General features: G+C 60.8%; 1 protein-coding gene across 2 annotated transcripts in view; it reads left to right on the top strand.

Annotated features, from left to right (window-relative positions):
* MINDY4 (MINDY lysine 48 deubiquitinase 4) overlaps positions 1-22,471 on the top strand; it is a 93,585-nt gene that overhangs the window by 47,018 nt on the left and 24,096 nt on the right. For both annotated transcript variants that reach the window (XM_079786151.1, XM_079786152.1), the window contains exons 9-13: positions 1,165-1,253; positions 9,708-9,809; positions 11,283-11,346; positions 11,964-12,029; positions 15,620-15,687. In XM_079786151.1, coding sequence (XP_079642277.1) covers positions 1,165-1,253; positions 9,708-9,809; positions 11,283-11,346; positions 11,964-12,029; positions 15,620-15,687 — 389 coding nt within the window. The remainder of the gene's footprint in view (positions 1-1,164; positions 1,254-9,707; positions 9,810-11,282; positions 11,347-11,963; positions 12,030-15,619; positions 15,688-22,471) is intronic.

Below are 22,471 nucleotides of genomic sequence, written 5' to 3'. Positions count from 1 at the left end.
CCAGGACCTGACTGCGGGCCCTCATGGGCAGGGGTGGCATGCACCCCAGTTGGTTAAACCCTACGAACGTTACCTGGGCCGGCCAGTGCCGGCCAGCCCCACATTTGCCGGTTGTCACCAGCAGGAACTTCACCTGTGGCTGCCGAGCAGGAGCTGGGGCGCCGGAATCCCCTCTGAGAGCGAGGAGTCCCCGCATCTGGCGGGCACCAGAGAGCGTCCGTAGGCTGCGTTTAGAGACATGGTTTTTCAGGATGAGGGAGACTCGAGGCAGGTGGGGCATGAACAAAGCGGGGGTGGGGGTGGGTGGGAAGGGGGAGGCCATGGGAAAGTCCAGCGGCCGCAGAAAGTGAGAAGCAGAGGTGTGAGGGGCGGTGCGATAAGACAGAAACACAGGTGCCTTGTGGCAGGATTTGAACATGGCTTACACCTGTCTCCCAGGATGTGCACTCGAAGGGCCCAAAGGTCCTATAAATCCCGCAGTTTAACTGGGTTCCATTTCTCAAGCCCCACACTGCCTGGGGAAGAACCCCAAGACAGCCGGCTTCTGTCCCCAGTGTGGCCAAGCTCAGCACCCCCAAGTCAGGGGCTCCCACAGCCTGCTGTCCTGTCAGTCCTTGACTTGTCGATGTCTCTAGGGATGAGCTCTTCGGGGAGCCCTCTTGGGCTGATGTGGGAGGGGACAAGCCACACCTATTGGGTGCTGCAGGCCTCGGTGGGCAGACATGAGCGCATGTAAGTGGAGGCTGCAAAGGGACGCTCTTCAGCGAGGGTGGGGGGGAAGGCTTCCTGGAGGAGGCGGCCTCCAGGGTGGGCCTCGAAGGCCGGGAGGCATTTGGCACCCGCAGCCCATGGACACAGAAACGTTCCCCTGGGTGGCTGGAAACCTATGGTGACGTCCCGGCTGGTTGTGCAGTCACTTTCCTCCCATCAGACATTGCCGACGCGCTCCTCCCTCCAGCGACGGCTGCCTGGGCCTTGGCCGTCCCCTCTCTGTGACTGGGGGTCAGCACAGTGGAAGGAGCCACCATGTCAGAGACCCCTGTTTCCGAGGCGGGGCTTGGAGAGGCCCCGGATCTGTCACCTGTGCGCAGAGCTGGTTCTGCAGGAATGACGGCTCTGCCCTGGGCACTTCCTGCTGGCACTAACGCGTGCCCTTCGTTGCAGGGTGGTCCCTGCGGGGTCCTGGCGGCTGTCCAAGGCTGTGTCCTGCAGAAACTCCTGTTTGAAGGAGCCAGCGGCGCGGATTGCGCTCGGTAAGTGGGCGCCCGTTCCTACGGCAGCCTTCCCCGGAGGCTCCCCGTGTCCAGGAACACAGGCAGGGCCCGGCGTGTCCTTGAGCTGGCGAGGGGAATGGGGGCTGGCGAACGCGGCCTGTGCGACCGGGAAATGAGCTGTGTGCATTTGTCTAGAGGCAGGGAGGTTGCTGAGTGCTGTCCACGTGGTCATCGGCTGTGGCGTGGCGTCGGAACTGGGGCCACCCTCCTCCAAAGCCACGTGCAGCAGTCCGGCTGCCGTCACAGCCACGCCAACCCGCTGACCCTGCCCCGAGCCCAGGGCTCGCCTCCCTCCCACGTTACCTCACCTCTGCCAACGTCCCAGCCCCAGGGAACGCGCTTCCACGCCTCCTGCCACCGCTTTTCCAGCTCACAGATCGTTTGCACACAGAATGTCAGGCTCACTCCCACTCACTTGGCAGACTTTTCTAGAACATTTCTGTGCAGGCACAAGATAAGGAGGCTCGGTGCTCCAGAAATGCTCTGCCGGTTGATAGATGGCTAGAGAGCCGGACTCCTGCCCCGTGGGTGGTGCAGAGGATGGACAGAGGATGGACGGTGCTGGCCAGGCCGCACCCCACGGCCTCGGGAGGAGCCGCCTGCTTCCCTTTCCTCCCTGCGGGCCAGCTACTGGCTTGTTGTTTTAGTTGAAATGGGGCTCACATGCAGGAAAGCACACCAACTGCCCGGCTCCTACGCGTTCTGCTTAACGAACTGTTGCCAAACCACACACGGCGACTGCATCACCCAGCACCCTGACAGTCTCCTGCCAGGGGACGGGGCACCTCCGTTCTCCTCCCCAGAGTCCAGCTAAACGGACTCTAAAGTCACAGTTCGGTTTTGCAAGTTCCTGAACTGGAATGGAAAGCACTCGTCTTTTAAACTAGCCATGTCATCGCCTTTTTTAGTTTTTAAGATTGAGTGCTATGAAGACAACATAGCCGTTCCCATTTATTCAGGTTCTCCTGGGGATGGTGTTTCCCCGGACGGTCAGCCAAGCTCCGTGCAGATGAAACTCAGCTGCTTCGGTGCCTTTGCCGTAGGCAGGGCCCAGTGAAGGCAGCTTCTCATGCTTGGCATTTGTGCCTTGTCTAATAGTGCAATTTGTCCAGTTGCTTTACAAAGTGGTAACCAAGGTGATTTTACTCAAGTCAGAGGTGCTGACCATGAGCACAGCATCACCCTCATCAGCACAGCGACAACTCACTGGTCCTTGTTCTCTAGACACCCCACCCCCACCACCCATTCTCCCAGGTCCGTCCCTCGCTGCCTCCATGTGTCGGACCCTCCATGGCCTGCTCTGGGAGCCCAGCCCAGCCGAGGGCGGGCAGCTTGAGTGTCCGTCGTGGGCAGAGAGCCTGCCGTTGACTCTCCCCAAGGCCAGCACAATGCACGATGTTCAGGAGCGCTCCTGACTGGCCGGTGGGATGTGCTCAGCGAGGGCCCCTGGCTGCCCACAAGGTGCAGGGGCTTCCTCTGAGCACCCCGTCCCCACCTGCCTTGCTCCCTTCCTTGCACTGGAAGGAAGCGTGCAGGGAGGACTTAGCAGGTGCTTGGCGGGAAGACGGGGCTCAACGAGACAGCCGTGGCCTTGCCCTCATGGCGCCTCTAATTGAACAAGAGCCAGACAAATAGACAGGGGGCTGCAGGGGACATGCAGGGTGCCAGGGGTTCACCCGGACGTGAGGAGGGTCGGCAGCTGCTGGGGGAGTGACATTTCTTCTCACCGGGAGCGCTGGATGAACAGGACTGATTCCTCTTCTCACACCTCCTCCCACATGGCTGCTCCTCCCTCAGTTTCCCCTTCCAGCAGGTGCCTCATACTCCTTCCGGCCCTCCAGGCCCTGGGGGCTGGCTGCTCATTGCCCAGAGGCCATGGCTTCAGGGAGGCCTTCCCAGACCTCCCCATTCCAGACAAACCTGGCCTGCCTCCAAGCCCTGCCCACATCAGTGCCCTGTTCATCCATGGTGCTACCTGTCATTGTCCACCCACAGCCCCCACCTCAGACACCGGCTGCAAGAGGACCCAGGCTTTCCTGGGCTGTCAGGCTCACAGGCATCCAGCCCAGGGCTTGGTCCACCAGAGAGGCCCTCAGGACTTCCGTTGAATGAAGGCATGGACAGATGAACAGTTATCCAGACTAACAGGGAGGAAAGGGGAATGGTATTCCAGTAAGGAGAACCATGTGTGCAGGGGCTGAGGGCGGGGACAGCAGAGCCGGAGAGCTGAGAGTGGCCTGGGGTGGCCAGGGCAGAGTTTGGAGGGGCAGGATGAGACTGGGGCTGGCGGATGGGTGAGGGCCAGGCTGCCAGAGGGGCCTCGGGGCCTGGCCGCCTGCTGGGGTCAAGCCTTGGCCTTGGCCCTCGTGGGAGATGTCTTACAACTCCTCTCAGCCTCATATCCCTTTGGAGCTGCTTTTGAACTTGGACTCGGGCTTCTGAGAAAGTTGTGGATCAGTAGTTGGGGCAAGGCTTTTAAGTTGGTGCCAGGAATGCGGTGTCTGCCCGGGGCACTAGACAGGCTTGGTTCCTTATTGCCCACCCTGCATGCCCACTCAGGGGGTGTGAGAGCCCCCGGATCCAGGCACAGCCTTGTGGTTGAGCTCTGCTCTGCACACCAGAGACAAGAGCCAGGGCCGGGAGGCAGGCAGCCGTCCAGGTTGGGGCTGTGGGTGGAGGAAAACTGTGCAGCTGCGGAAAGTGAGGTTCCTCCCACTGCCCGCAGTCAGCCCTGCACGGACTCAGGCCCGTTTCTATTGACAGGTGTCTGTCTGTTTAAGCACTGATTAGATGGAGAGCCTCCTGGGTTCAGGCTACGACTTGGGTTAAGCAAAGGCCAAGGGAATGAGGCGCTGGTGACGGAGGAGGGAGGGGGGAGCCAGCAGGATCTGAGCTGATGCTGTGCTGAGGCGAGGCCCTGCAGGTCAGAGGCCACGGGAAGCTGCCTTTGCCAAGCTGGCCTCAGTGCAGCCTGAAGGGGCTGAGGCCGGGGGGTGGGGGGAGTGGGGTGTGCCTGGCTCTGTGCTCCCTAGCCTGTCCCAGGCTGGGGGTGCTAAAGAGAGTGTGAGACTGGGGCCTAGGGACCTGAAATTGTGGGGGAGCAGGGCCTCACCATCTCCATCTGTGAATCTGTCCTGCCTAAGGCTGACTGCGAACCAAGGCCTTCGTAAATCCCCGAGGGCTGCGCGAGTGAGTAGGACCATGGGTGCCGCTCGCCAAGGTGCATATGGGGAAACTGAGGCCCAGAGAGGCAAAGATGCTTGCCCAGGGTCACACCTGGCATCCGTGGCAGAGCCAAGCCTGGCACGTGGCAAACTGTCTGTCCTCACACTGCTGTGCCCTAGAGGAGACTTGGCGACGGGAGAGCCAGACAGGAGGGGAGGCCTGAGCGTCCTGGGTCTGAGGCTCCTGAGTGCTGGACGCCCAGATGGCCTCTCGCTGACCACTGGGGGGCTCTGTGTTTTATGAGGGGCTTCTCCACAGAACCACCGCTTTCCCAATTTGGGAAAAGCCAATAGAGAAGAATACAGAGACTAGCACAGCAGATACCTGGGGACCCGCCTCACCCGGCGTCTCTGCCGGGACCCCTCTCAGGCCCCAGCTCCTCTCGAACTTGATTTATGTCTTCAGTTTTAACACTGATGGATGGGGTGGTTGAGCTCGCACGGGCTGCGTGCTGGGTTGGGTGTGAGGCTTCAGCGCTCCCTTCTGACTGAAATTCCAGGATGTCAGAAATGACCCGGCTTAAAAAACAACAACAAGGCGGGCACACGCCTTCTCTTCAGGAACCCTGGCACGGCCACCTCGCAGCGCCTGCAGCTGGCGGGCTCGGGGCAGCTCCTGTGGACCCGGAGGGGCTCCACGCTCACGGCCTGTGCCGGGGGCTCCTGTGCGGGGGCTCCTGTGCGGGGGCTCCTGTGGACCCGGAGGGGCTCTGTGCTCGCAGCCTGTGCCGGGGGCTCCTGTGCCGGGGGCTCCTGTGCGGGGTCTGCAGGCCTGGGGTGCAGACACCCCTCCCCCCCCCCCCCCCCCCCCCCCGCTCTCTCTCCTTCCCACTGACCGACCGACGGTTGGGGAAGTGGTTCTGTGAGAGCCGCGCGGTGGATGTGATGTGCCCTCCGGGAAGGCATGCTGAAATAAAGGGCTCTTGGCAGGGCCCGTGTTCTGCTGCGGGATGTCGGGCTTCATTAAGACTCATCCCATCAGGCCAGCAGCTGACCTCTCTTCTACCCTGGAGGATAGTGCGGGCAACGGGACGCCGTGTTTTTCCACTCGAGGAGGGCTGTGCCAGCGCTCAGCTGGTGGGCAGGGTGGCGAGCCCTCAGTGCCCTGCAGGCCTGGCAGGGCCGCGGGCAAGATGCTGTCCTCTCACCTTCACTTTCCTTCTGAAGTCGGGGAATTTGAGGCCCAGAGATGGAAGGACACTTGTCCGAGACCCCTCCAGGCACAGAGCAGAGCCCGGCTCGGACCCAGGTCCAGTGGCCCCGGGCCAGCCTTTCTCCCACCCACTCCGGCAGCTTGGACTGTGAGAGGGAGCAGATGGACTGAGCAGCCTGCACTCAGCTTGCCTCTGCATTCTCTATGAACGCAGTCTAGTGGCCTGTGAGATGGACAGGTCAGGTGATCTAGGATAAGTCGGGTAGAAACACCTCTGCAAGACTCGGGTGGTTTAGGCCAGTGGTCGGCAAACTCATTAGTCAACAGAGCCGAATATCAACAGCACAACGATTGAAATTTCTTTTGAGAGCCAAATTTTTTAAACTTAAACTTCTTCTAATGCCACTTCTTCAAAATAGACTCGCCCAGGCCGTGGTATTTTGTGGAAGAGCCACACTCAAGGGGCCAAAGAGCCGCATGTGGCTCGCGAGCCACAGTTTGCCGACCACGGGTTTAGGCCAACGCAGAATGAATTATTTTCCCACTCCCACCCCAGCCCAGACAAGGGTCTTCACCCTGCACCTCGGGCGGACGTAGACTCTTAAAGAGACTTCTCGTTTGAGAGCCCGGCCAGGTGCGAGATGCACGGTAGGAGTTGATAAGTGTGTGTCTGCTGAGCAAGGCAATGCGGACCCATCCTGGTCACTGAGGCCTGGCCGTGAAGTTATCTGGTGACAGCAGTCTGGGTGACCGAACACATCACCTCCTTCCTCTTGATTTTCAGCTGTACACACACAGGTGGGGACACCATCTGCCCCGGGGCAGGATGGGATGCTTAGGGGCATCGGGCCCAGTGCCTGTTTACAGGTGAGGAGGTGACAGTCAGCAAGGGCAAGGGGCTTCCCGGGGCCTGGGAGCCAGAGTGGAACCCAGGCCCGACCACCAGAGCCAGGCCCGCCCTTGCCGCAGCCCCACGTGCTTTCTGGGAGGCTGGGTCTCACAGGAGGAGGAGGCTGGCGGAAGCTCAGGGATGGGCGGAGAGACCAGGTGGAAGTCCAGGAGAGAATGAGGACTGTTGTGTAGAAACACGGAGGCCGGAGGGTCTGTAGCCAGGAGCCCGGTGCTGGACGGACAGGCTCGAGGCTAAGGGAGGCTGGTCTCAAAGCCACGTGCCCTGACGGCGGCCATTCCTCACGCTCTCCCCGTCCCTGGGTGCTGTGGCGGGAGTTCCCATCTCTGCTGTGTGACTTAGTCCCTGTGCGCTGTGGTGGGAGTTCCCATCTCTCCTGTGTGACTTAGTCCCTGGGCGCTGTGGTGGGAGTTCCCATCTCTCCTGTGTGACTTAGTCCCTGGGGCTGTGGCGGGAGTTCCCATCTCTGCTGTGTGACTTGGTCCCTGGGCTGTGGCGGGAGTTCCCATCTCTCTGTGTGACTTAGTCCCTGGGTGCTGTGGCGGGAGTTCCCATCTCTGCTGTGTGACTTGGTCCCTGGGGCTGTGGCGGGAGTTCCCATCTCTCTGTGTGACTTAGTCCCTGGGCTGAGGTGGGAGTTCCCATCTCTGCTGTGTGACTTAGTCCCTGGGGCTGAGGTGGGAGTTCCCATCTCTGCTGTGTGACTTGGTCCCTGGGCTGTGGCGGGAGTTCCCATCTCTCTGTGTGACTTAGTCCCTGGGCGCTGTGGTGGGAGTTCCCATCTCTGCTGTGTGACTTGGTCCCTGGGCGCTGTGGCGGGAGTTCCCATCTCTGCTGTGTGACTTGGTCCCTGGGCTGAGGTGGGAGTTCCCATCTCTGCTGTGTGACTTAGTCCCTGGGTGCTGTGGCGGGAGTTCCCATCTCTGCTGTGTGACTTGGTCCCTGGGCTGAGGTGGGAGTTCCCATCTCTGCTGTGTGACTTAGTCCCTGGGCGCTGTGGCGGGAGTTCCCATCTCTGCTGTGTGACTTGGTCCCTGGGCTGAGGTGGGAGTTCCCATCTCTGCTGTGTGACTTAGTCCCTGGGCGCTGTGGTGGGAGTTCCCATCTCTGCTGTGTGACTTGGTCCCTGGGTGCTGTGGCGGGAGTTCCCATCTCTGCTGTGTGACTTAGTCCCTGGGCGCTGTGGTGGGAGTTCCCATCTCTGCTGTGTGACTTGGTCCCTGGGCGCTGTGGTGGGAGTTCCCATCTCTGCTGTGTGACTTAGTCCCTGGGGCTGAGGTGGGAGTTCCCATCTCTGCTGTGTGACTTGGTCCCTGGGCGCTGTGGTGGGAGTTCCCATCTCTGCTGTGTGACTTGGTCCCTGGGCGCTGTGGCGGGAGTTCCCATCTCTGCTGTGTGACTTAGTCCCTGGGGCTGAGGTGGGAGTTCCCATCTCTGCTGTGTGACTTAGTCCCTGGGCGCTGTGGTGGGAGTTCCCATCTCTGCTGTGTGACTTGGTCCCTGGGCGCTGTGGCGGGAGTTCCCATCTCTGCTGTGTGACTTAGTCCCTGGGGCTGAGGTGGGAGTTCCCATCTCTGCTGTGTGACTTAGTCCCTGGGCGCTGTGGTGGGAGTTCCCATCTCTGCTGTGTGACTTGGTCCCTGGGCGCTGTGGTGGGAGTTCCCATCTCTGCTGTGTGACTTAGTCCCTGGGGCTGAGGTGGGAGTTCCCATCTCTGCTGTGTGACTTAGTCCCTGGGGCTGAGGTAGGAGTTCCCATCTCTGCTGTGTGACTTAGTCCCTGGGCGCTGTGGTGGGAGTTCCCATCTCTGCTGTGTGACTTGGTCCCTGGGCTGAGGTGGGAGTTCCCATCTCTGCTGTGTGACTTGGTCCCTGGGTGCTGTGGCGGGAGTTCCCATCTCTGCTGTGTGACTTAGTCCCTGGGGCTGAGGTGGGAGTTCCCATCTCTGCTGTGTGACTTAGTCCCTGGGCGCTGTGGCGGGAGTTCCCATCTCTGCTGTGTGACTTAGTCCCTGGGGCTGAGGTGGGAGTTCCCATCTCTGCTGTGTGACTTGGTCCCTGGGCGCTGTGGCGGGAGTTCCCATCTCTGCTGTGTGACTTAGTCCCTGGTGCTGTGGCGGGAGTTCCCATCTCTCTGTGTGACTTAGTCCCTGGGCGCTGTGGCGGGAGTTCCCATCTCTGCTGTGTGACTTAGGTGGGGCGGTTAGTCTCGGCGCCTCAGGCTTCCCCTTTGACCAGGAGGTGACAGTCCTGCGTCCTTCACAGGTGCTGAGCGATGAGGGAACGCAGCGCCAGAGCCCTGGGCAGGGGACGAAGGAGGCGCCGTGCTTGGCTTCGCCCTCCTCCCTCCCTCACTTCACCCCCCAGCGGCCTCTTCGTTGCTGTTTATTTTCATAAGAGATTTTCTGCAGTTTTTGGCACCACTGACTGCCCGTCCTTCTCCAAGTCCTTCTGTGGGACGGCACCCCTGCGCTAGAGTTCCCCAGGGTCCCATCCTGGCCACTGCCTCTGCGTTCCTCGTCCTCCCTCTGGGCGGTCTCAGCCACCCAAGGTGCCAAGGACCCCGCAGGTGGCTCCGAACCCTCCACTCAGCCCCGGCCACTCTTCCGGGCTTTGGATGTGTTCCCCGGGCACATACACCTCCTCCCTCAGCCCGATCCCCGCCTGTGCTCTTCATCTCGAACCCCTCCTCTCCCATATCCCCTCGCCCTAGACGTCTAGTCACCAGCAAGTCAGGCTGCTCCCTGCCCCGCCCGCACCTGTGGTCTCCTTTCCTATTGCCGCTGGGGCCCAGGGGTCGCCGCGCACGGCTGGGCAGGGCAGTACCTTGCCTGTGCCCGGGACAGCTTTCCTTCCTCGGGTGGCCGCAGGGCTGGGGCACGTCTGCTCAGCCTCTTGGGCTGCCAGAGCTCACCCCCCTTTTACACACACCCCACCGCCAGCAAGTCTCCAGTCCCTCTGCTCCTCCTCCAGCCCGCCCAGGGCCCCTCCCTCCAGACCTTCCCGTGGTCCTCATCGGAGGAGGTCCCTCCAGGCTCTGGGGGCGCCCCTCTGGGTGGCAGAGGGAAGGAGGGGCCATCTGCCCCGGGGCTGCGCTGCCCCTGGTTTCTGTCCCGTCGACATAAACACGCTCCTTTTCCTCCTCAGGCAGCTGCAACCTTCCAGTGCGCACAGGACCCACTGCCTGGCCCTGGCCATCGCGGACATCCTGTGGCGGGCTGGGGGCCACGCGAGAGCCGTGGTCACACTGTAAGTGCTTCCCGGGGCCGTGTTGCTACCACTTCACCTTGGGCTGGCTCAGCTGTGGTCAAGCTGGCTGTGTGTCCTCCCAGACCCCTGCCTGAGCCCCATGCTGGGACCAGCCCAGAGAGCCAGCGATGTGCTGGGCAGCCCTGCCCTGGGCGGGCAGGGAGAGGGGGGCTCCATCTCATCTCAGGACAGGCCAGATCTGCCTGCCTGCCTGTCCCCCGTGCCCGGGAGCTCCGGGGGTGCTGCCTGCCTGAGAAAACCTCTGACCCGTACCTGCTCCCCTCTAGAATTTTCTGACTCAGAAGCCTTGGAAAACAACCCTTCGATTGACCTAGTCACCCCGCCCCCCCACCCCGATTTGTATCCTCTTCCCAGTCCCCAAAGCACGCTGTTTGTTGTGTCACTTGGGTCCCTCCAAGGAGGGGACTCAGGTGAGTGGTCGATGGTGGAGCCAACAGGGTCTTCCTGCTACCTCCCTCCTGCCTGGGTGGAGGTGCCATCCTCTCACCCACACGGATGCCCGGCTCTCGGCCCCAGCCCCGTGGCAGGCTTTAGTGAAGGTGCCTTTTCCCAGCTCTGTCACTTATTGGCTGTTTGCCCTTGGGCAACTGACTCAACCTCTCTGTGCCTCCTCTGTTGACTCATCTGGAAAATGGGGGTGATGATGATTACATAACTGGTGATTATGAGGGAATTAAATGAGTCAATATAAATCAAATGATGTATAATAAATGATAATCTCTATCAGTGTAAATCATAAATCCACATAAATAAATGATAAATAACAACAAATGAATGTGGAATGCTCAGGACAATGTCCGGCGCTTACTAAGTGCCATGTCAGTGTAGGTATTACCATTATTCTTACTGATCCTACAGAGTGCTCATCCTTGGTACCCATGTTCCAGTTAACGTACTAACCCTGGCCCTTAGGATCTCCTGGCAGCCCTGAGAGCAGATGGGGCAAAAATTCCATTTCTTCCTGGTTTACTGACGGAGAGAGAAGCCCAGAGAGGGGCAGTGGCTGGCCCACGGCGACACAGCCGGCTAATGGCACATGGGCCCCACCCCCAGCCCAGCTCGAGGCCCTGCCTCACTGGGCGGCGCACCCAGGATGCTGGCTAAAGGCTGGGGGGTCGGTGGGAGCCTCGGAGGCTGGGGTTCCTGACGCCCCTGAGCACGAAGGGCAAGCCCGCGTCCCTTAGTGTAGGACTGTCTGTCAGCCGTGGGTCACAGCGCACTTCCTCCTGCCAGGACTGGGTTTGGCCATGCCAAGCTCTCCTGCTGTCTTTTTTCCATCCCTTCCCCTCCTTTCTTCTGTTAGTGGCGCTCTCTGGACCCAGCCTCGGCTCCTTCTCTCCCCGGAGCCACCTTCCCACCCGCCCTCATTGAATGGCACATGTGGACTCGCCCTGGCTCAAGGTCATGTCTTTTTCCACACACTGGACTCAGGCGTCTCCATTTCCTTTTTAGGGCTTCGGGAACACAGCAGTTCATTCCAACAGGGAAATACAAAGCAGATGGAGTCTTAGAAACAGTACGGCTTTCTGGAAAATTATCACGCAACCCTTGGCTTGGTTTGGGCACGGTCTCCTTTCGTATAAGTAAATCCTTCCTCAGCTGGGGAGGGCCAGCCCCCCCTGTGGCCCCGCCAGAACCTCCCCCTGGGGCTGGGGCTGGGGCTGGGGGGGGCAGGTGGGGGCAGGTGGGGGCAGGTGGGGGCTTGGGGGTGGGCTCTTGCCAGAACTGGCTTCATGGCCCCAACAAAGGCTGATGGGCAGCCTGTGACATGAGGCCGTACCAAGCCCAGAGCTCCCCCCGCAGGAGGCCGCCACCGTGGGGGCTTCGCTTTCCCGAGTGGCTTCGTGTGACCTGGGTCTGGGCACCTGTGGCCCTGGGAGCCTAAGGAAGGGTCTCACTTCGTTGGATGTTTTCTCTAAAAGCGACTTTTCCTGACCTGCCTGAGAAAGCAAAAGAAACTCATATCTCTGCTTTCCACTCCACGCAGGACGCTGCCTGCCGGGCTGAGAACTGGCCTGGGTGGCGATTTGGATAGGACACCTGCCCCACAGTCCCCGCCCGCCCCCGCCCCACCCCCAGGTGCTCCTCAGGCTCCTGGCTCGGCCGGTTTACTCTGTGTTTGTGTCTCCTCAGCTCATACTCCACGATTTGACCTGCTATGAGGAGCTGGTGGCTTTTCTCCAGCAAAGCATCCATCAGGTACGCGCGGTGGTTTAGTTTGTGGGCTGTGTGTTGTTAGGCCTTCTACTCTGTTTGTAGACGAGATGTTGGTGAACTGGCGTTGTCCCCCTCACACCACCCTGGGCGGCGCTGGGGGGTGGGGGTGGGTAGAGGGTAGGGAGGAGCTGCTGCTGGCCCTGGCGCCGTGGCTGCAGGAGAGTGGGCTTGGGGAGCAGGGACCCAGGCCCCGCCATGCTTCCTGGGGTCGTGGCTGCCAGGTTCAGCATGTTGCACTGTGGGGGCTGCCGCGGGGGACGGAGTGGGGTCCGAGTGGAGGGAAGCAGCCACTGACGGTGCCTTGGAGAGCTTTCTCTCTGTCTGAGGGGAAGCAGACACCTCCAGAAGCAAAGAACCCTTTGCCAGTGAGTGGGAGGGGCCCTGGGGTACTGATCACATGACCCAAGTATCTGAGGCCCCCTCACTGGCCACTGATGGCCCCTGGTGACCCTCAGCACCAAGGTCTACATCCTTGAGTGTGGGCGGGACCTGTACCCCCACATGGAAGCCAGGAAGCCCCAGCAAGACTGGCTGTGAAGGCTCAGAGTGTGGGGCCTGTGCGGGGAGGGGCGCCTTCCTCTGCCAGCCTCTGGGCAGACAACCCCCCCCCCCCCCGTGCCCCCTCTGGTCCCTGGGTGCACGCGGTCGATAGCTGGCCCTCCTCTCTGGAGGCCGTGTTTCCCTGCAGTTTAACTTGTGTTTTTGCTGGAAGCCGCTGAGCTGCCTCAGCACAACCCTCACCAATTCATTTTTCATGGCCTGCGCCTGAGAGGGCTCCTCGTGCCAGGCCTGGAAACCAACACCGAGCCGTGTCTGCCCAAATAAATAGCCTCCTTGCTGTGCTTTCATTACCGCTCGCCCCCTGGGCGGGGTGTCTGGCTGGTCCCCGCGAGCTGGGGATGCCGCCGCCCTGCCTCCGAGTGGGGCTCCTGGTGGGCTTGGGTCTCTGCGGCCCGAGCAGCACGGGAATGGCCTTTCCCCAGCCGGACCGACGTGTTCCTGGCCCCGGTGATGGTTTCCGGCCTTTCAGGGAAGGCGCCTGGCCCTGCCGTCTCCCGTGTCTTGGCAGCTTGAATTTGATGAGATAATTTGAATCAATGTTTTTAAAAAAACACCACACAACGCCCCCCCCCCAAAAAAAAAAACACAACACAAAACAACAAAAAACAAAAAACAAAAAACCAAAATGGAATATTGGTGCCATTCGGTCACGTTCCGGCAAGAGCCCAGGTGGGGGCGTTTCCTCCGGGCTGTGGTCTCGTCTAACTGCACATGGAGGCCACGGCCAGGGCCCTGCACGGTCCCTCCGGGTGTCCCAGGGCCTGGACAAGGTTGGCCCGAGTGCAATAACAGCTCCTCCCGTGAGCGTGTGGGCTCCCAGGGGCTTCTGTGTCCCCTTCATCACGGTCCTGCGAGGAGGCAGTCTCTGCAGGCCTGTCAAGGCGATGTGCGAGTCCAAGGCAGAAGCGGGCAGGCATTTCAGAAGGGGAAACTGAGGCTGGGAGAGCTTTGTCACTCCCTAAGGCGGCACGCAGGTCTGTGGTAGAGCTGTGGCAAGGGCGCAGGGGGCCCAAGTCCGCCAGGCCTGTCCCGCGGCAAGGACTCAGCCCTGCTCTGTGGGTGGTCACGGCGCCCGCGGAAATGTGCGGAGGAGGTGTGCGTTGTCCTCGCTTTGCACATGGGGACAGGAGGACAGCAGAAGTGCGGTGACTGGCCGGGTATCACAGGATTAGGACGAGGTGGGTTTAAGATGGCTGTTGACTCATTTCTTCCATCTCTACTTGCAAACACAGATGGAAAGTGACTTACTGAGGAGTGACGCCCTTTTCTGTGTTCTACCAGTAACTGTGGTCACCCGCCCTCTCCTGCCTCTCGGCCTTTGTACGTGCCTCTCCTCTTGTGCGGAACAGCACTCCCTCCTCTTCTGATTCCGCCTCGCCCTGGGGTTTCTGTTCAGACACCATTGTCTCCAGAAAGCCTTTCTGGACACTCCCTCCTTCCCCACACGCGACGTCTGTACTGCAGGCCCTTCCTGTGTGTCTCCAGGGGAACCTGTGTTCCATCAGAGCAGAGCCCCTTCCCCACCTCCCGAGGCGTGTTGTCCTTCTTCCCCGAGTTACTTCTCGGGAGGGCAGATCTGTGCCCACCTGTGCACAGCGTAACCTTGGCAGGGAGCAGCCTCTTGGCTATTTCACGTGGTACCTTTTTTGAATGACTAATTGAATTAGTGGACGGAAGTAAAGGCTATATTTTGAGAAAAAGAAGAGATAATTTTGTCAAAAGCTGGAGCTAAAATAGTTACCACACTTGAGCACCATATTTGGCTCTGAGCTTCTTGGCGCCAAGGCAAAATGGAAATATGATAAATTCTATAATTCTTATTGTTCCAGGAAAACAAGCTTTTTTTTTTTCTTTTCTGGTTATAAGTCCAAAAACAAACTGATCACATGTAAAGAACTGGCTATTTTAATGGGCAGCAGCTTCGACAACAGTTCACAGAAGTGGTATCGTCACCAAAGTGGATGAGTAAGGTCCTCACCCTGATTTGCAGCGAGGGGATGGCATTTCTGTAGGGAGCCCAAGGGACACGGTCCGGCCAGTGGACGCTGCCCGCGGGGCTCCCTGGACAGGTGTGCAGTGTGGAGCCAGCATCCCACCTCGGCTAACAGGTGCTGGGCCTGGTCCAGGGGTTTGCCAGGGTGATCTCACCTAGTCTTCACAATGACCTGTGAGTGTAGGTCCTGTGGTTTGTACCCTTGCTTACAGAGGAGAAGCCTGGGGGCAGAGCCGTTAGGAAATGTCCCTGTGGTCACACGGCTAGGAGAGGCAGAGCTGGGATTTCTGCCTGGCAGCCCAGCTCGCAGCCGTGGCTCCAAACCAGGCCAGGACTAGGGGAGACAAGTAAGGTGCTCCCCTTGGGTGCCAAATTCGAGGGGGCACCCCAAACCTCAGTAATCAGCATAGATAACATTGTAATGCAATATCTAAAAAATAACAGTTAATCCAAATAATCCGTGAGGAAGGAAATGCAAAAGCTTTAAAAGACCGGATCTGCCCTTGCTCTTGCCCAGCCCGCCTCACTGCCCTCCGGACCCGACTCTGCCCAGCCGCTCTCTGCTGCTCTCCACGGCGCAGCCCTGAGGAGTAAGCGGTTTGAAACCAGACAAAGCCCCGCAAGCCCGCCGGGCTGCTCGCCGGCTGCTTGGCCTGCCGCTTGCGCAGTTTCTGAGCCCCAATGTCCTCACAGGGCGAGGGCAGGAATGGCAGTCCTCACGGGACAGCTCTGTGAGCGTGAAATGTGACCATGAGCATAAGACACTGGCATTGGCAACAGAGGCTGCTCCTGCCGCTGCTGTGTCCTGAGCCTCCAGGACCTGGAGGTCGAGGGTGTGGTCCTGGGTGGGCACTGTGTCTGCTCCCATCGTCCTCATCCCTGAGGGGTCTGCCTTGGGGCCACCAGCCACCTCTGGGCCGGCTGGAGGCAGCTGGCTCAGGGTCGGGCTGTGGCCCCCGGAAGTGAGAGGAGGAAGATGCAGACCTAATGGGTGCTCATTCCTTTTTCCTCTTCCCAGTTCGAAGTGGGCCCCTTTGGATGCATCCTGCTCACCCTGTCTGCCATCCTGTCCCGGTCCACTGAGCTGTGAGTATCTTCCTCCCTCACCTCCTGGGCGGCTTGTCTGTCTGATTCACTGCGCCTCCCCAGAGCGCAGGGCGGTGCTTGGCGCACAGTGGGTGCTTCCTTTGCGAGCCTGGTTGGGAGGATGAATGAAGGCTGACGGAGGAGGGAGCAGTTGCATTCTACATGCATGTGTGTTCAGTGCTGCCTTCTTTTCGGTCTACCTGCGTGTGCGGAGTGGTGAGGGTGACCTGAGAGTTCCCTGGGCACACTTCACACCCACGTGCACTCCCCTGGGACATGTACGGGGATGGGCAATTGAGTGTGAGCCCTGGGAGGTGACCGAGGGCCCTCAGAGCTCAGGGAAAGGGGGACTCACCCTAGGTCAAGGCAATCTGCAGGCTGCAGGGCCCGGGTCTAGCCAGCGCTGAGATGACGGGGCGCGCGGGGGCCTGGCAGGCAGGGGGGCAGAAGGCTGGGTCCCGACTCCAGGCATCCTTATCCCATGCAGCCTCCGAGCTGGCCTCCATCCAGCTCATTCCTAGAGCTCTCTAGACTTCTCATCCATGCCCGTCCCTGGGCATATGCCACCAGGGAGAGTTGAGCTTCCTGGCACATTAATATCTTGTGGAGTACAATCGACTGCCACGTTCACTTCCAAGCAGAAAGCAGCCCTGAGGCGTGGAGACCTGGGGGAGTGCATTTCCACTTTGGGGTGCTTGGTGTGGGGAGGATTTGGGATTAACCCTAAGCAGCTGGGCCCGGGATGTGGGGTGGCTGAAAGTGTCGCCGTGTGGTGCCCAGGCTGGGGAGGCCCAGGACGAAGGAGACACTTGCTCCTGAGGTCGGGCCTGGGCCTGGGCCGGTCCACGCTCCCTGAGGCCTCGGTGCTGTTGGGAGGAGGGCGGAGGGCGGAGGGCGCTGAGCCTGGTGCCGCCGGCCGCCTGCTGCTGCTGACCTTATTAACATGTGCGCTCAGCGTTTTCTAATGGCATTTTCTCCTAATCCTGCCATGATGATAGGGTTCATTCCTGGCCCGGCTCACGTGCATGGAGACCATGAGCTGCGCCGCCCCCTCCCCAGGCCTGGTCTGCTGATCCTGGGCTGACGGGGTGGGGGAGGGTGTCTCCGGCTGTGGTGAGAACCCAGCCCTCACTGACGGGAAGCTGAGCTTTCAGAGGGGCCAGGCCTGCTGACGTCTGGCAGTGTGAGCCCCCCAGCCTCAGTTTCCCCACCTGTACAGCGGCCTCTTTATCTCCGGGGGCCTAGGCCCTGGCTCCCAGCCTGGGAGCTGGCACGCTGTTTACACGCCTCCTGCAGGGAGCGGCTCTGGCATCTGTCCGGCTGCAGAGGCTCCCGGCCCACCGTCCAGGCTGCTGTTCATCCACATTGTCCAGAGCTGGGCTGCCGGGGCTGCTTCTGCCCCTCCTGCCCCTCCGCCTGCGCCGGGCAGGCCGTGCACCTGTGGGCATCGGGCACGCGTGTGGGAAGGTGCCTCGCTGAGCCTGCAGAAGCTCATGCTGATGGGCCTGAAGTGACAACCCTACCGAACCCCTTCCTCTTCACTACAGGCACCCACACACAGGCGCACACACAGCAGACATGCACACATGTGCACACAGACAGACACACACACAGGCAGACACACGTGTGACCCAGCTGCAGTCCCCTCCGGTTCCAGAGCAGGGCAGAGAGCCTGTTACTGACAGTCCCCTCACTTCACGGCCCCTGAGGACCCTCCTGGGCCCAGGAGGCCGGTGGTTTGAGGTCTCCCGGGCACTTTGGCCAGCCTGGCCCCACCTGCCAGGAGGACTGGTGTAGAGACCTGCTTTAGTGTGGGACTTAGCAGGAGCTGATCGGGCGTGTCTGACTCCCACGGCTGCCCCTTCCCCTTTCCTAAGCAGACAGCACAGTGGACACGCTCTGGGCACTGGGCGCGATGGCACCCATATCGTGATGTTTCTCCCTCTGCTCTGACACCCACACGTGAAGCTTGTCATCCTCACAGCAACCCTGCTGGGCGCACTGCTGTGACGACTGTCCCCTCCCTGCCTTCAGGTGAAGAACTGAGGTCTGGGAGGCCAGTGGCTCGCCCCAGTCACACAGCTCGACCAGGCAGCCTGACCCCAGACAGGGCTCTTCGGTTTGCTGTTTAAGGGCCTGAACTTGGGGACAAAACAGGCTTGGTTTCAGGCCTGACTCTATAACCCTCTGAACCCGAGTTTGTCTGTGAAAGGGGGTGATAATTCCTGCTTCCTAAGATTAAATGGAGAAGTAAATGTGTGCTGGCAGGGTCCCGCTGGGTAGCAAGCCTGGATCACGGCCGCTGCCCTCTGACCCTGTCTCCACTGTACCCAGATGCCGGTGTCCCATCCTGTCCTTTCTTGCCCTCAGTCTTCTTGGTGCCTCGTGGTGGAGACACGGCCACAGGGCTGTCCTGTGGGTGATGGGTGCACCGCGGCTGTGGTCACCCTGCCAGGCCCTTTCTAGTGGCGTGGGGCCCCCTGGGCGCCGTGTGCTGTTCCTCAGATGGAGCAGGAGAGGGCGGCAGGAGGACCCCTCCCTGCCCTGGAGTGCGCCCCCCAGAGGTGCTGCAGAGGACACGGACTCTCTCCTGTGTGTTTAAGTTCAAGATGCCTTTTAGTTCTAGCCAGTTTGGCTCAGTGGATAGAACGCTGGCCGTGGACTAAAGGGTCCCGGGTTTGATTCTAGTCAAGGGCATGTACCTCGGTTGCAGGCTTGATCGCCAGCCTGTCAGGGCCCATGCGGAAGGCAACCAACCCATGTGTCTCTCTCACATTGATGCTTCTCCCTCTGTCTCTCCCCATGTTACAGACAGTCCCCTCCCCTCCCCCCTCTCTAAAAAATAAATGGAAAAGTGTCCTCGAGTGAGGATTAACAACAAACAAAAGGTGACTTTTCGTTAGGCTGCCTGAGAACATCAGGTGGGGCACGGGTGGGCGGGCCTTCTCCAGTCCAGACCAGGCTCCCTCCACCCCCCGGGCAGTCCCAGGATGACTGCCTGACCCTTCACGACCCCCGCCCCCCCGGGGCTGCCAGAGACGGGGCTCCCTGCAGGGGAAGATGGACTGGCAGGGAGGCAGGAGCAGCCCGAGCAGCACACGCTGCCAGAGCCTGTGAGGATCATGCTGAAGTTACTTAAAATAGCCCCAGCATTCCTGGCATTTCTGCGGGGTCTTCTGAAGAAGCTGTTCTCGCCTTCGCCTCTGGGGAGGGACTCCTGGAATGGCCCACGCCCCTCGCGGGCCGTCACGTGGCGTGCCCCACGGAGCCGCTGGTTTCCGGGCTCGGGAGGGATGCCAGGCCTGGCCCGGGGTTGGCTGTGATCCGCTTGGCAGTGGTGACGGCCCGGGGCCGTGGAAACCCACACCACCTCGTCCTGCCGGCCGGGGGTGGCCTTCCTCTACAGACGTGTGGGCACCGGGGAGCGTCCCGGCACAGGCACCCCTCGCGGGCGGAGCTGAGGGCTTGTTGGGCAGCCTGGCGGGTGCAAGTCACACGGAAGGAGGTGCCCCCTCACTGGCTGCGCTGCAGCTGCGGGGCCTGGTCCCCATCTTCGCTCTGTTGCCCACGAGCCGTGTGGCTGACCTACCTGCGCCTTAGCTTTGCCATCGCTAACCGGAGGGTTTGGACTAGTGCCCCTTAGTCTCTTTTTGTAGTGAAAAGAAATAGATGTTTTCTAAGGAAACCGTATCCCGAAACCGAAGCTCACTGCACATAGCAGATGAGGCAGAGCTGCCCGAGGGCAGCGGGGGGGGGGGGGGGGGGTGTGGAGAGGAGACCCTGCTGCCCCGGGGACCCCCCCAGCCCCCCTCCGGTGCCTCTTTGAGACCCTGCTGTGGAGAAGCCCCCACCACGGAAGCAGTTTGAACGCGGCTGGGCCAGGTGGTCGCCAAGGGCTTCCCACTCGGGGGTCGGATTCAGCTGTGCCAGCGCCTTCGAGGCCCTTCCAGGGGCGTCTGTGACTGCCATGCAGCGGACAGCTCCTCGGAGCCCAGAGAGCCGAGTGGCTCAGGTCCCACGCTGCTCATCCAGCGAGAGGTGGAGCGTGGGGCCGGACACCCTCCCAGACCTGCACAGCCGCAGGGTGTGTGTGTGTGTGTGTGTGTGTGTGTGTGTACATGTGTGTGCACATTTGCGGTGATGTGTGCGTGGATGAGAGGTGGCGAGTTTGCCGGCTGGGTGTGAGGCCATACGTGTTGGTGGGTGTGTTTGAGATTGTGGGAAAGTGACTTGATTGTGTGTTGTATGTATGTGTGTGAGTGTATGTGTGTGAGTGTATGTGTGTGTTCATGTGAGTGTTGTGGACGTGTCTCTCTCACATTGATGTTTCTCCCTCTGTCTCTCTCCCTCCCCTCCACTCTCTCTAAAAATCAATGCGTGTGGGTATGTGTGTGTGAATGTATGTGAGTGTATGTGGCCACCTCTCCCTCCTAGCCAGGCTCTCAGACCCAGGCCTGAGGCCCGGGGCAGGCCTCACACCACAGCCAGCACCTCCTGCCCCCGGCTGTCCCCGACCCAGGCGTGCAGCCCGGCCCTTCACCTCAGTCAGAGGCTGCAGAGCAGGAGCAAGCTGGCCTTGGACTGTTGTTTATTCCGGGCCACGGTGAAGGCTTGTGCAGGTTTTATTTTTTCCACTTGATTTCAAGCCTCTACTTCCTTTCCTCCGGTCTGAGTTGCTTACAGAACATCTCAGCAGGCTCTCATGCTCCGCTCGCTCCCCGCTTTCCAAACCGCACGCTCTCCCACGCCCCAAGGGTGCTCGGGGCCCTGGGTCAGGGCCGCTCCAGCCAGGCCTGCACAGCGCGGGCGCTCAGTGCCCCGGGAGTCAGCGGTGACGTGGCCTGGCAAGGGCAGGGGGCTTGGGCGGTGCCCGCCGGGTGGCGCAGGCCTGGCGGCGGGGGGCACAGCTTGTGAAGAGAACCTTTTCATGAAGCGGACCCTTGGCATTTGTTACAGCGGCAACTCAGCTGCCCAAGGCCGTCCTGCGAGTCCCCAATAGAGGGTGGTTTGTCCTGTGCGAAGCCGCTTTGGACGCACCGCCGCAGGGAGGGCGAGGCCGCGTGCACCCGGGCGGCTCTGTGGCTCTGATTGTGCCCGAGAGGAAACACAGCAGCAGCAGCACAGTTTACTTCTTTGTGCAAACAGCCCTGACGGGAAAGCCGGCCGGGAGTGTTGGTGCACAGGCAGCGACGGAGACTCAGTTCTCCGTGTCAGCAGCAAAGGGCGCTATTGACGGGCTCGAATCAAAGGCTTCGGGCTTTCGGGAGGCCGGACCCAGGAACCCAGACAGCGTCTTTGGGACCTGATGTCCCTCCTTCTGTCCCTTTATCTTCTTTCCTGTCTCAGCGGTGTTCTCAGGGGCCCCTCCTGCCTGGTGGGGGCCCCTTTTCTCCAGCCCCCTCTGCCTGTGGGACCCGTGCCCCATTCCTGACGCCTCGCCTCGGCCAGGCCTGGGTCCCACCCCTCGTGGCATGTGAACACGGGCTGGGAAAGCCAGAGGGCTCCCACAGGGGCTGGGGAAGAGTCGGGAATGGGAGTTCGGGCGGTACCGGCAGAGCAGAGGGAGTGTGGGGCCGGGCCCGGTTGGGCCCTGGAGGAGGCCCGCACCGGCTCCCCGGGGTGGCGGTGGTCTGCAGCGTCAGGCTCTGAGCAGGGGCCGTTCTTGCTGAGGATCCCAGGGTCTTGGTGGTCCCACGTGTCTGCTGATGGGAGAGGATCGATAGGATGTGTGTCCGCTTTCTCCTCCACCTTCTCGCACCCACTGACTTCCAGCCGGAGTAACGAGGCCTCCGCCTGGGTCCCCACCTGGAACACGAGAGATGGTTAGGGGCCCTCCTACCCCCCTGCCAAGGTCTTTGACTCCAGCTGGGGAACTTCCTCAATGAATTCCACATCAGCGTCAACTCTACTCAAGTTAGGGTGGAGGCCATGATCACTTCCAGCAGATGTGTCTCCAAGACTGTGGTGGGCGGGAGATAGACCCAAACTGTGCCGCTGGAAATAGCAGACTCCCCGAGACCCCACTTTCCTCCGCTGGCCCTCCTTCCTCCCGGGTCCCTTTCTGGGAGCCCCCGGCTCCTGAGCAGTGACGAGAGCTCCGTTCTGTGGGTCTCTGGCTGGCTCCCTCTGGGGGTCCCTGTGAGGCCTCCTTGACCAGTGGTGGGCACAAGGAGGGGCCTTCACTGCCACCCCATAGCTTTTGGGGTTTATGGCAACCCCACTGGCCTAGCACCATTACCCCACTTCACAGATGTGGGGATCAAGGCTCGGAGGAGTGAAGAGCAGGTTGGCGGACCATCACTCGTCTCCTGGCTCCCAGTCTCAGCCCCTGAGCCTGCATATCCCTCCCTGGGCTGGGGGAGGGGTGGCAGGTGCTGCTCGGCCGTGTCTGCCACTGAGAAGGAGAAATGGGAAACGGGAATCTCATTAGGCCCACTGGGCCAGATGCTTGTCCCCATACCTCACTCTCCATATCATCTCAGCCAACACAGTCTGGGCCCAAGCAAGGCTGTCCCAGGCTGCCAGGACGGCGAGCCACAGGCAGGGAGCGGCAGGTGGCGTGGCTGACGCATAAGTCTCCCACAGGTCCTGAGACCGAAGGCTGAGTGGGGACCCACCTCCCTTGGCAACTAAGGGCGACCAAGCCTGGGACACACCAGGGTTAGTGGCAGAGCTGAGGGTGTCCCCCAATACTCAGTGCATCCAACACCCTTACCCACTCATCCCAGGGCCAAGCCTCCTTGTTCCATGAGGGTTTGGGTGGCCAGACAGAGAGGACAGGCCT

This window comes from Cnephaeus nilssonii, assembly GCF_951640355.1.
Source record: "Cnephaeus nilssonii genome assembly, chromosome: 12".
Classification (NCBI taxonomy): Eukaryota; Metazoa; Chordata; class Mammalia; order Chiroptera; family Vespertilionidae; genus Cnephaeus; species Cnephaeus nilssonii.
This window is presented reverse-complemented; position numbering and strand designations above follow the sequence as displayed.